Source organism: Phalacrocorax aristotelis, chromosome 18 (assembly GCF_949628215.1).
Source record: "Phalacrocorax aristotelis chromosome 18, bGulAri2.1, whole genome shotgun sequence".
Lineage (NCBI taxonomy): Eukaryota > Metazoa > Chordata > Aves > Suliformes > Phalacrocoracidae > Phalacrocorax > Phalacrocorax aristotelis.
Window position 1 is genome coordinate 12490359 of NC_134293.1, and position 13415 is coordinate 12503773.

The following is a 13415-nucleotide window of genomic DNA, read 5'->3' on the forward strand; positions in this document are numbered from 1 at the left end:
GGAGGAGAATAACAGTTGAATTCCAGACCTCTGACATCAGCCTGACCTGAAACCTCCCCGCAGCAGCGACTGGAAAGGGCGGCTGAATCTAAATTAGCGAGGGCCGGAGAGAGGCCGCGGGTGGAAGGGCCGGAGCCCCGCGGCCACAGGGCTGCCGTGGGGCGGCGGGGCCGGCCGCCCTCCGCGGCCAGCGGGGACCGGGGCCAGCCCCCTCCCCGGCCCCGGGGCCGCCCCCCCGGTCCCCCTCGGTCCCCCCCGGTCCCTCGGGGCAGCGGCAGGCGGCGGCGGCCGCGCTGCGGGCGGCGGGGCGGGAGGGGGAGCCCGCGGTCCCGGCCCCGCGGGGGGCGGTGGCTCCGGCTGCTCCACCCTCACTTTGTGTCAGCAGGTAGGAGAGCGCTGCCCTCCCGGGGAGGAGGCGGCCAGCCGCAGCCTGCCCGCGCCGGGGGTCGCGCCCAACTCTTTATTTCTAGCTTTATTTCTTCCTGGAGGACGGGCTTTCCCGCAGGAGCCCCCGGGCTGTCCGGCGGCCGCAGCCCCGCGCCCGCAGGAGGGACGAGCCGAGCCGAGCCGAGCCGAGCCGGGCTGGGCTTCGCTGCCGGGTCGCTGCTGATGGTCCGGGGTTTATTTTCCTTCGTGCTCCCCGCGTCCAGAGCCGATAATTGCGTTTGCCGTAGCGAGGGGAGAGACTCTGGTACTTTAAAGGAGTTTTTCCGAAGTGTTTTCGGGTTCTTTCTCAGGCCGGTAGATTACATGCGGACACTTCACTTTCAGCCATGCCTGCCCCGGGAGCTTTCTGTCTGCAGTAATTTTCTCCCTTTGATCTCGCTGGATTCTCTTTCGGGCTGTGCAGCTCCGCTCGCACCTACCTGCTTGCTGCATGTCTGCGAGAGGGGTTTCCTTCTCTTTTTTTAAATATTTTTTTAAAATTATAAATACCAAACTTTTAACTTTTTTTTTTTTAAAGAAGACCAAAACCAAACATCATCAGACCCACATGTTTTTTTTTTTTAAGCTACTGGAAATTACTTTTGCCTAGGATTTACAGCAATATTTCCATCCATCCCAGCCACTGGGGACTCCAGCAGGCACACAGCTAAACAGGTTTGCAGATCATTTTTTCTTTTCTTTCTTTCTTTTTTTTTTTTTTTAAATCACTTTTTGTCTTTGTAGCTGTGTGATCACCATAACTTTGGTTTTAATTGAAAATATCCTGTCTAAATTCTCCCAGTTATGAAGACTCCTTGGTACGTTTCGTGTGACCTTCGGGCAGACCATGGAACTTTACGTTTTATTTTGTGGGGCCTTTAGTCGGGATCTTCTTAATGTGTGCTTGGAAGTGGTCATACCGGAACTCAGGCGTGCACGGGAATGGTGCGAGAGAAACCAGATATGCTGTAATTCTGTGCTTGATACCTGTCTGGCTTGGGATCTAAACTTTTAAAGTTGTTTTGGGGACTTTTTATTACCTGGGAGCTTGAAATGATGAAAAGAAGCTCCATGCTTTATTAATTGTCCTCGAGAACTGCACCCGGAGTCAGACTCTGAGCATGGATTGCTAGGAGAAAAATAACTCCAAATTTGAATGATGCATTTCTGGCATGAGAAGGATGGAAGGGATCAACTCAATTTGGAAGAGAACGGTACAGAAGCAAACTTTCCTTTCACTATAAAGGCAAGAAATACCTCCTGCGTAATTTCTGAGAAGGATACCGAATAACCACAGATAACATTCAAGGTGGAGAGCTTCAGCTTATGTGTGGGAAATGCGAGGAGGTGAGGGGTCCCTCAAGGGTATTTGAGATGGATGTTTCGAACCTGTGGATCTTCCTAACTCTTGGGCAGGAGACACGAGGACAGCACGTCCACGGCGGGATCTCCCCGTGCCTCATCTCTGTGGGACTGACGAGTTCCTAATGCTCCCTGGTGTTCCTGTATATCTGAACTGATTTCTTGCTTGCAACCTGTTTCGCTGATCTTTCTGGATTTATCTGCTGGAGGAGGGACTCATAATTTTTTCTTTTAGTTTGTTTGTTTAAAATATGCCTTTGAGCTCCCAGCGGCCTTTGAGCACGTGGCACCGAGGAAGAGAAAAGGTGATGGCGAGAACCGGAGGAGTTGCCCGGTAAGCAGCGCTGGTGGTGGGTGACTGAGCCCCTCTCTCCTCTTCCTCCTGCCTCCCCGCCGCTGGGACCACACGCTCGGAAACCCGACGAGCTTTGCCGACGGCTGGAGCCTGCCGCAGGGTGAGGACGCGTTCCTGAGCGGTATGTGTGGCCGGAGCCCGCTGCTGCAGCTGGTAGCATGAGTGCTGGCCCCCAGCTGCAGCTGGCTGTCCTCTGGCCTTGGCTGCTCATGGCGACCCTGCAGGCAGGACTTGGCCACACGGGGCTGGTGCTGGCGGCGGCGGTCGAGTCGGAGAGGTCAGCGGCGCAGAAAGCCATCATTAGGGTGATCCCCCTGAAAGTGGACCCTATCATACTGGAAGGGGAGTTTGCAAACGTTGCTGAGGTGACTCCAGCCGAAGGAAAACTGCTGCAGGTAAGAGCAGCTTTATTTTATCCAACTCCATCTGCCTCACCTTCCCGCTCCTGCGCTTCCCCCCCTTTTCTCTCCTTGCTGCTTCAGCTCCCGGCGCGGCGCGTTTGCTTTTATTTCCTGACTGTGGATTTATAACTGAAGCAACGAGGCATTTTTTATGTGAGCTGTCCACCTGTGTGTTTTGTTCCTTTGTGTTCCTGCTCCCAGCCCTGTGCGCTGTTTGGAGGCAGAAGGGACCGTGCAAATGGTTGATTCTTCATTTGGTCACCATCCGTAGCTGTGCCTGTATTAATGTTGAATTTTGGATGTGGTCAGTTGATCCCATGAAGATGATTGCATATCTTAATTGAGGTTATAAAGCTAAGTGTGTCAAGTCACATGTTGGGACGCTAAACGTTTGATAGAAAACATGTTGTTGTTTTGGGTTTTTTTCCTTCGTGAAATCTGTAAGGTTTTCTATGCACTTCGGCTGATAGCTGGGGTTCTGGCACAGCTGAAATACGCACCCAGACTTTGCCCACCAGAATTACTGACGCTGCTAGTTGTTGCCTTGTGTATTGCCTGGACCTGAAAGCTGCATTTCACCCATACAGTGGTTCCTGTGGTGTCACCACCGTGTATTTTTATCAGTGAAATTAATGCAGGTTTCTGACTAAGCAGAGAGCATCTGAACATCTCGCTGTGAGGTGCAGGTGCGGCTAAGAGAGCTGAGCTATGTGTTGAACAGGCTGATCTCATGCGTATGCTAAGTTTTGAGCTCAGTTTCTTGAGACCTGGTGTGCAATCTCTTGGTTCTGTTGGTAATTTGCTTGGCAGTCGTGTGCCTTGTGCTTGAAAACAAAAAATGACAAAATAGCCTGCATTAATATTAACTCTTAATTTTTGAGTGGCTTTTCCAGACTTGGCTTTACAAATGTGGTATGTTGTAATCTTAATTAAATTTGTAGCTTGGAAATTTAAATTAAAATAATAATTTTACATAGTCTTATAAGAAAAGAAATAAGTTGAGCCAGCTTTAGAAGATGGTCACCTGTCTGAAAATGAAAATGGGTAGTTTGTGGCATTTGTAAAGCCTGTTTTTCCATACCTTCTGAACTACTCAGAACAGAGCTGTGCTATAAAATTATATTACCAGGCTAAAAAAAAAATCTTAGATAAATGTACTCAAGGTCCTGTTCTGTCGTAAGGCAACGTCCAGGAAAGTCAATATTTATTGCTTACAAAAACTACTATGGTGTTGCAACTGAGCACAAAGTATAGAGCGTGCACCTTTTCGAAATGAGATGATGATAACCTCTGTTTTGTGATGTGTGGATGTTTTTAGCCAAAGACAGTGATACAGACTGGGATTTTTGTATCGCCTGCCGTCATGGCAGCACGAACGAGACGTTTTGAATACTAAACTGTGAACAGCTCAGATTTACAAATGGATTTCACCCTTTAAAAATCATCCTCAAAATGGGGAGGGTTGGGGAAATGCTAATCTAATCTGTTCAGTTTGTGTACACAGATACTGACCTGCGCTGTATATGTTTTTAGGCCTTGATTCCACCACTGTGTGCGCGCGGGTGATGGTTCCTATTCCGTAGCCCACTGAATCCAGTGTGGAGAACCATCCAGGTCTGGTTTCAGATGGCAATGTTGGGATCGGGGGTCAGGCAGTGCCTTCTGCAGCAGGATGTTTGCCTGGTGCCAGGCACCGTGCTCTGGGAAAGCTTAATCAAGTGTACCTGTGCCCCTGCGTGTATATCTTACGGTGTAGTTTCTAATTCTGCCACTGCATATCGAAACTTGGAATATAAAATGCCGTTTAAAATTGTTTGGATGCCAATCCTGCAGTGGCTTCCTGCCTCTGGAAAGACAAAATGGGAAATGGAGCCATAATTGTTAAGCTACAAAGTAAGAAATTAATGGGAGGAACTATTTTTAATTCGCATTTAGATCGTCAGATACTAAATATAGCTGAATAGGCATTCTTGGACATCTCATTTTACATGAGGTTGTCAACATCCCAATCTTGCAAAAAACGTTAGGTCACATGCTTAACTTTGATGTCATTGGAACTCTTGTTTAAATAAACCTAAACCTGTGCACGCTTACCTGCACAATCGGTTCTTTATACGTAATTTAGGTACATAACGTGATTATCTTTGCAGTTAATGAGTTAAGAAGTCTAGTTTTTACACCATTTTTGGATAGGTCATCTTGGTTGTGTCAGACCCTGTAAGATGCAGTCAGCTCTCATGCCCATCACAGGAGAACACAGACTGCAGAGCTTAGCTTGGAAGAGTGGACGGCCCAGTCTTGTTTTCAAAGCAATGCTCTTAGTTCAGTGGTGTAATAAGATCGCTTAAGGCTAAGTGGTACAGAGTCAGCCCTCTATTCAAGTAAAGTTCTCTTTAACTTATAATTATCTTCATAGTGTTCTGGTCAATATATGCTTAGAAATACATCCTTAATTTAATACAGAAAATCCTGCACGTAAGTGATGGAGCCTGACCAGGTGCACTTCTACCAGAACGTTTTTTTTGTTTCATTTCTCCCTGTCATATTCTCCAGGATCGTCTACAGAAACGGACTTCAATCATAGCATCTTATGTTCTTAGAAGCTAACTAAAACAAATCTTCTTTACCTATGACAAAATAACTCCAGTGTCGAATTCTTCCTCGCACCCCTTGCCTCTATGATGGGTTCTTCTGGGAAACCTTCGGATTTTCAGATTGGCAGGTCGCTGAGCCGTGGCGGGTGACTGGGCACATGCTGGGCAGCTGGCTGGGCCCTGCCTGCCGTCCGCCCCTTCCAGCGTAACCCAGGCAGTGTTACCTCTGCCACTCCGCACGGTGCAGCATGATGCAAAGGGAGAGGAATTTCTCAAGTAGGCAGAGCCACTTAAGACTTCATAGGTCAAAAAACCAACACCTTAGACTCCGTAGAGAAATCATCTTCAAGCTTGTTCAGAGCTCAAGCTTGTTCAGATAGCACATGCTCTGAGCATTAACTATTGCTTAACACAGGAGAAGTAGTGTTGTGAAGTAGTTTGCAGTTTCCAAATGGCTGGAAGTTTAGATTTCTGTTGAGCTCACTGCTGTAGTCTGGACTTCTTCTGAAAAGCCCCAAACAATACTTAAAAACAGACAGACAAGCTCAAACTACTGTATTCACTGTAGAGAAGGCAAAGCAATCATCCATCACCAATCACCTTACTGCCTACATGTAGAGAAAAACCATGTAGATATGTAGAACAGTGGAACAGTCGTCTTATTTAGCAGGCAAAAAGTGTATCATCAGTTTTCCCAAAAGGCATTATTTTATTGCAAGTCTCATGAGGCTTTGTTTCATTTCTGTGTAATGTTTAGCCGCTGCACAGTGAGGTGATTGTAGGAGAAAGTTGACTTTCATTTACCCACTGAGCACATTGTTTTAACTTATGCGGCAAGAAGAAATCCTTGAGAACACAGAACAAGCTCCCTAAAGGCTCTGAACCCCAAAAGCAAGGATTATCCTCTTTCCTCTCCCCCCAAATAAATAAATTCTTTAAAAATCATTATTTTTAAACTCAGTCTTCTATTTAGGGTGGAATGAATAAGAATTAGAGGAGGATCCTGAATCATAATTTTTTAGGTGTTGTATACAATTCAGAAACTGAAAATCAAACATAGATATATTCAGAAAAGAAATGTGGTGGGTGTTTGTAACAGCAGCAGTAATTAACCCTTGAAATTGCTACAATGAACCCAACAAGATCATCCTGGAAATGGAGTGTGTTTCCAACATGGCAAGGCATCGTGCTGTTGGAGAATTATAATCACCTACTTAACTGCTTATAGAGGGTTATGGTCCCAACCCCATAAGAAAGTAAATATATTCATGGTCTTCTATACTACTAGCTCCTGGATCAACAAAAGGATGTTGAGTGAATAATGTTGACAGAGATCAAAGAAGTGGGAAAGTCTAACCAAATTATAATGGGGACTTAAATTACCTGTGAATAAACTGGTCAGATAGCACAATAAGAGTAAGTTCAAAGAAGCAATTTCTGCCTCTTGGAACAGCTAGTCCTAGAGTACACAGAAAGATATTCTTAGCATTAAGTAATGTGCAAGAACTACCTCAAAAGCTAGCAATAATTGAGTCCCTTGTATTGACTGCAGCATGATAAAATTCACTGCCTAAGTACCAAAAAGTGGAAGTCTGACACTAACCTTTAGAACTGGAAATTGCACTGAAGTGGAACAGTGAGACAAATGGCTCTTACAGCCTAAAAAAAAATATCTTTAGATGTGACATAGATACCACTCAGGAAAGTAAAAGCAGTCTTGGGAAACGAACAAAGAATTGACTCAAGAAGGCGGTAGTAACCCAACACAAACACGTTGGTAGTGCTCAAGAAACCATTTGGGCCAAACAGAGCTTTAAAGAATTGGACATACAGTATTAGGATAGGATTGGCATAGCATGTAGTATAACCTGCAGTGTAGATTAGTATGACATTAGTATTAGTATAGGATTTAAGTGTATCGGAAAGGTGAGCCATTAAAATCCAGATGCAGAGTAGGGAGTCTCAGCTAGAGGTAGCTGCTAGAAAAAGCTGAGCTTAGAGGCTGTTTCTGAATTTCCATCCCTCTCTTGAGCATATGCTGAGGCTGAGCTGGAGCTTTGCACGGTGTGTCTTCTCCTTTCCTGATCAAGAAGATGTGTGGCAGGAAACTGTTCTCTGTTTAAAAAGGAGTTTGAAGGACTTTAAACCTAAATCTTCCAGCTCCCCACTACACCGTCTTCTGCTGGTCATTGTCCCAGTAGAATTATTTATGACATGTGTAGGTGTGGACCTGTCCTTAACTGAAGATTTTGCGTACTAAAAAGGTCACGGATCTGGAAGCCCAAGTCATTACATGGGGTAGGCATAAATAGGGGAAACAAACCCAACTGCAGCAGAGCAAAGATGCATGGTCAGAAGGCTAAATCAATAGGGTTGGAGTGAGTGACAGTCAACAGAGGACTTCTGGCCACACACGCCCATCCTGGAATATATCCAAAGAGCAAGTGGACATTTCCCAAAGATAAGCTGGCAGAGGGGTGAGATTACAGGAGAAGGGAAACGGGCTTCAGTTGTTCCTCTTGGCTGGAGCCAGGCTGGATTTGTGGGTGAAATGGTTCTGAACCATTAGAGAAATTACTTTTTGTTCTGTGCCTCCATAAAACTAAAGGTTCGGTAGGCATTTCATGCAGATCGTGGAGGGCTATTCTGAATTGCATGTGATTTCATTATTTTTAAATTAAAACTTTCAGAATTGTCAAAGTAATACAAACGTCATAAACTGTGTATAATCAAAGAGAACTCAGTTGTATTTAACTTTATTTTGGACAAAAACTGATACGCATTTTTATGTATTATATCACTGTATTTCTCCATTCCTCTCTCAAACATGCCTAAAAGCTTTCTGTGGACTTTTCCCAAAAGTCTTACTTGCTCTGAAAGCAAACAGGTTTTAACCTAAAAGGAAAAAAGTAACAAACAAGTGCAATGGAAAATGTGCAGTGTAGTTTGATCTTCAGGTCTGTCTTCAGTATTCTAAAAATCTGTGTTGCAGGGGTTGCCAAGGGTCAAATATATGAAATCGTGGTTTGCAAACAAAACAGAGTCGTGAGCCGAACCTCAGTACAGGGCTATACATCTCACTCAAGCGATGCACATTCATATTTTATCACCCTTTTGGGTTTCTTCATTCTAGGTCTTGAGATTAGATCTGGTCAGGAGGACAGGGTATAAAGTAGGCATAAGCAGCATGGATGGTCATGGTGGTCTCTTCTGCCTTTGAGTTTACTGGTTTATTATTTCTTTTAATATCTGTTTATTTTTCTCTTATTTCACCAGCTGTAGAGAACAGAAAGCACTGCACTGCCTTTCATTTGCCCATAACAATTTCAGTCTGCATTAAGGAATTGTAATCACATCTCATGCTTTGGAGCTTCGGGCTTGCTGCCAGCACAGGTCAGGCAGGATTTGGCCAAGAGTTGTCCTGGGACCTTTTCACCTTTTTTTTTTTAGGATCGTCAGGGATTGGCCTTACCTCAAAGCAAAGCGCTAAAACACGTAGGTCAGTGTTCAAAGGTATTAGAGAGAATATTGTTTCGAATATGCGTAGGTTGTAAGGGTTACTCCCATGCACAAGATGGAACAAATCGCCAGATTTAACTGGAAGACTCTCTTCCCCCCTGCAGCCACCCCGTTCAAATTATCTGAAATTTTGGGTGTGTATCCTCTTCCTCTGCAGCTTGAGACATGAATCATCTGCCTAGATCAACCGATGTATTCTCACCTTGTCACTTCCCTAACCCTAAAGGGGCTGGTTAAGGGCATTAGTGGCCCTTTGATCTCTCTTTTGTTCTCCATCTCAGTAATTTGGTCTCCAGTGATCAAATGGGTTAATCTGATGCGTATTTCTGTGCTCAGTATCAGGATAGTGGCAGAAATGTAATAGATTGTCATATACCGAAATTCTGAAGAGGTAGCTGAATTAATTCCTCCAGCTGTAAACTCTATGAAACAAATGGTAAGTTTCTTACCAAGTTCAGTTATGACAGGTTAATTTCCAATGTAAATAAAGCAGCCTGGGGCTTAAACTTGCTATTGTTTTAACAAAAGGTATGTGAATTCTAGTTCCAAATTACATGAAAGAATAGAATTTAGACTTCCTACTTCTAAAGCGCTTCAGCAACTCTTGTTCCACGGGGTCTTTGTTCAGCTAGGTGGATTTGCTCAAGACTGCTGGGGCATCGCTGTAGGAAGGATACATACACTGCAGAAACTTGGAGAGAAAGACCTTGGAATTGAATTGGATCCAAATATGAAGAATGAATAGCACTCCAGTCCTGTACTGACGTGAAGTGGTGCTTCTTAAAAAGGCCAAAAAGCTCAATAACGGAGCAGGTGCAGTGAAGGCAGTGGCTGAAAAAGGGTTTGGGGAGGTTGCCACATGGTAGAACAGAAGAGACGACTTGAGGGGGTATTCTAGGTAGTGAATGGAGAACGTTGGGTCTTCCATTAGTTCTTATTTAGTTCTGTCTTGGGTAAAATATTAATATTGCTTTTGGATTTTGGATATTGCTGTTTGGAAATATCTTTAAGGATATGAAAGTTGAATAACAGAGTGCGCTGTGGCAATCCCTGTGACTTTGAATTAGAAGTTAATGCTTAGTAAGTTAACCACCATCCAGTGTAGAAATACAGCTTCAGATACCCTCTGGTGACTATGCTTTAAAGTAGTAAAAGAGCTGACAAACGTCTATCTGTTATTGCTTCAGTCTTGAATCATGTCACTTGCAAAATAATCTTAATAACTTTTACTTACTAAGACAGTTTTATTCCAAAGCAAGTGGAACCTCACAAAGATCCTGAAGAGATAAGAAAGAGTTCCCCCTCTTCCACTTGTCATGCTGTACCTCAGTTATTCTTTCATCCCATAAATGTCTTATTTGAATGGTTGTCCTCATATGCAGCCATGATGTGGGTGCACATTTGTCCCTGAATGTCGATGCCAGAGACATTCTAAACATTTCCCTAGGGCTGCAAAGCTCTGGTCACTGTCCTCCCCATTACCCTCTATTTCACCTGGCCTCACTCATGTAAGCTTAAAGACACCCCAGGTCACATAGTTCCCCTCAGCTATTTTTTTCCTACTCATCTACTCTCCAAAGTTTCTTTGTTATATCTTTGCCCCTTCCATTTTCATCTTACTTTTTCTCAGAACAACATTTATTCCTGTTATTTTTCTATATGTGCTCTTCTTGGTCACTACTGGTGCACAAGATGGTTTAGGCTGTTGCCCGGCATCATTTGCCTCCAACACTTCGCCCTCGTCCATTCTCCTCTGTGATCATCTGGTCTTTCTGTTACATCCTTCAGAGTACCTCTGACGTCTGTTCCACCCCTACAGAGGAAGATGGCTGTACAAAAAGCTGTCGTTTGTAAATTTTGTACCAAGTACATACCTCCATGAGAGATTCAGATATCTGATTTGTTTGGGTGATGGATGAATCCCATCTACTTGTACACTATGCAGGTCCTATAAGCCCTATGTTTGAAAAGATCATCAAGCTTATTTCTGTATGTTCTTGGTTGAGAAATCACTGTGTGACATTTCTGACAGTAGCACCTAGTTGTGGCCTGAGTTGGTGCCAGCTCGTGTCTTCGGGCTCCTTCGCTGACTGCTTCCTTCATCGTTGCTTTCTCTGTAAAACAAAGGTTTTTCTCCCCTGCGAAAACCATCCATAGCTTTGCCTTGCTGGACGCCTGTGTGGAACATTTTGGGTCCACATGACATTGCGGAGCCTTCAACCGGCTGGTAACTTCTGTGGGCTGAGGGAGATCAAGGGGCAGGAAATACAGCCGTTATGGGAAGCTTCATCTACATCCATTACACTTCAGGGAGCTGCCAGACAGGGAACCAAGAAGGGATGAAGCAATGCTGGCCTTGGCCTTTTCCTCATTCAAAATCTTGCTTTTGAAAAGCTGCTCTGTAACAGTGACATTAATGTATTTCATTCCTGTAAAGATGTTGGGAGAGAAGCCAAAAAGTTGTCCACGGTTGTGTTTTAATCCAGAAAGGGGAGTTCTGTGAAACTTAATAAACTTGTTAAAAAGAAGCTGAGAGGGCAGCTAAGAGTTACATCCTTGCAGTTGGCATGAAGGTATTTAAGGCTACTATGGCAGGAATTAAGATAAAATGCACCTCTCAAGAAATACTTGAAAAATTATACCTAAATGTAAGAGTAAGAAGTTATATAAAAGCATCCTGAAAAAGCATAAATGTTGGTAAAATGAGAAAAAGAGGAACAAGCTGAAATAACAGTGAAAAGAGGAAACCAGAAATAGCTTGCAAATGATAAAATAGCTAATAATAGATTGTTTTCAGTCACATCAGAAGCAGAAAGCTTGCCTGATAATCTGTAGGACCTATATAAAATTTAAATATTAAAGATGCACTGAGGGCAGCTAATCCAATAGCAGAAAAATTAATGCAATTCTTTTCGTGCTTTCATCTGTCTCAGGCTGAAATATCTGTAGGTGAGATGGCGATGTAGATAGACAAAATTAACGTTATCAGTCTCTGGGATCAGATGGTATTCACCCCAGAGTTGTGGAGGATGAAATCGCTGAACTATTAGCTATGTATGTGAACTCCTGTTTAAAATCACTGGAAGGTGGCTGACGGGATACCAGTTTTTCTATGGGCTCCAAGTCATCCCCAAAAGCCCAGACCAGTATGCAGTAACATCCGCATGGAGTAAGTTGGTAGAAACCGTAACACAGAGTGTAATAAGTGATTGAAGGAGTCAACAAACCTAGCATTTGGGTAGGTCCAGATGAATTTCCAAAATGCCTAAGTCCCTCAGCAAAGGCTTTTAAGGAAACCAAGACATGGAATAAGAAGGAGGCTCCTGGGTAACCAGTTACTAGAAGATAAGAAGTAGATGGTAGGAATACCATCTGTTGTCTGTCTATTATTTATCTAATACCATCTATTACCTATAATGTAGATTGTAGATGATGTAGACGTGGCACTTCAGGACATGGTTTAGGATGCATGGTGGTGTTGGGTTGATGGTTGGACATGACGATCTTAGAGGTCTTTTCCAACCTTAATGATTCTATGATTCTTTGCGTAACTGGTAGATTTTCACAGTGGAAGAAGCTGATGGCTGTAGTTCTGCAGGCGCATGTGCTGGTAGCCATGCTGTCCCCTATGTTTAATAAGCATACGGAAACTTGAGTGCTTGGTAATGTTTTAGAACTTTCCAATACATTAACTAATTCGAAGTAATGAAGAAGAGGAACAGCTAAGACACATTGCAGAAAAACCTTATGAGACTAAATACTGTAAGGAGATGCACATGGAAAATCAGTCATTTTTTACATTAAGGTGCTGAGCTCTGATTTGTCTGTTCCCATTTAGAAACTATCTTGTGATTATAATAGATTGTTTCATGCAAGTGCCAGCTTAGTACTTGGTGACTGTTGTGAAGAAAAAGAGAGAATAAACTAGAATATCTTTAAGCTCCTGTAGAAATCCAGGATACATCCATATGTTTAATATTGGGTGAAGTTCCATTCCCCACACCTCTAAAATGATGTAGCAGAAGAGATTTGGAGAAGAACATGGGGATAAGAAAAAGTATAAGATGTGTTTCATACATGGAACAACTAACTGGACTAATACTCTTCTGGCTGGAAAAGGGGCAGTCAAAGGGTGATAAGAAAAAGATCTACAAAGTCAAGAATAGGGATTGACTGTTAGTCTCTTTCGATATGAAAACAATGGGACATCCCATGAAGCAACTAATAGTTGCCAGGTTCAAAAGGACCAAAAGAAGTGCTCTTCATACTCTGTACAATTCACCTGTACAGTTCCTTGTTGCAGGAACTCATTCACTTAGAAGGCACCATACGTTTCCTTAGGATCCATTATCACAAATCTCCTCAACACATAGCCCTCAACTGGTATTATTAGCCAGCATTTGATGCCCTTGTCACTTTGGCCTTCATATATTCCTGGGTGAATGGTTATCCCCTGTCACCCTCAATCTGCATGATCCTGTCAACGGTGCTCTACTGACGGGATAGTAACCACTGTAATTTAGTCATGTATGCCACCTGCCTTTGTTCTTTAATGCAGTATTACTCACCTAGTGACGTATCAACCCAAATGTTGCTATAGGTTCTTATTTTTCAGAGCAATGCCTGCTCCTCAGAATGGCTTGAGTGACCCTGTGTGTTCCGACTCCATCTTTGCATCCAGCCATGCCCTGCTCACTTACAGCCTGAAATGCATAAGTGATGGAGGAGAAAATCCTGTGTTCCTTGAGAAACAGCACG

General features: G+C 43.7%; 1 protein-coding gene across 2 annotated transcripts in view; it reads left to right on the top strand.

The window, feature by feature from the left end:
* The first annotated feature begins 297 nt into the window (after positions 1 to 297).
* Positions 298 to 13415, top strand: part of RNF43 (ring finger protein 43) — a 62983-nt gene continuing 49865 nt past the window's right edge. The window contains exons 1-2 of one of the 2 annotated variants that reach the window (XM_075113116.1): positions 298 to 1101; positions 1229 to 2538. In XM_075113116.1, the coding sequence (XP_074969217.1) occupies positions 2302 to 2538 (237 nt within the window). In that variant the 5' untranslated portion in view covers positions 298 to 1101; positions 1229 to 2301. Of the gene's footprint in view, positions 2539 to 13415 lie in introns of both variants that reach the window. The other variant, XM_075113115.1, reaches the window with a different exon arrangement.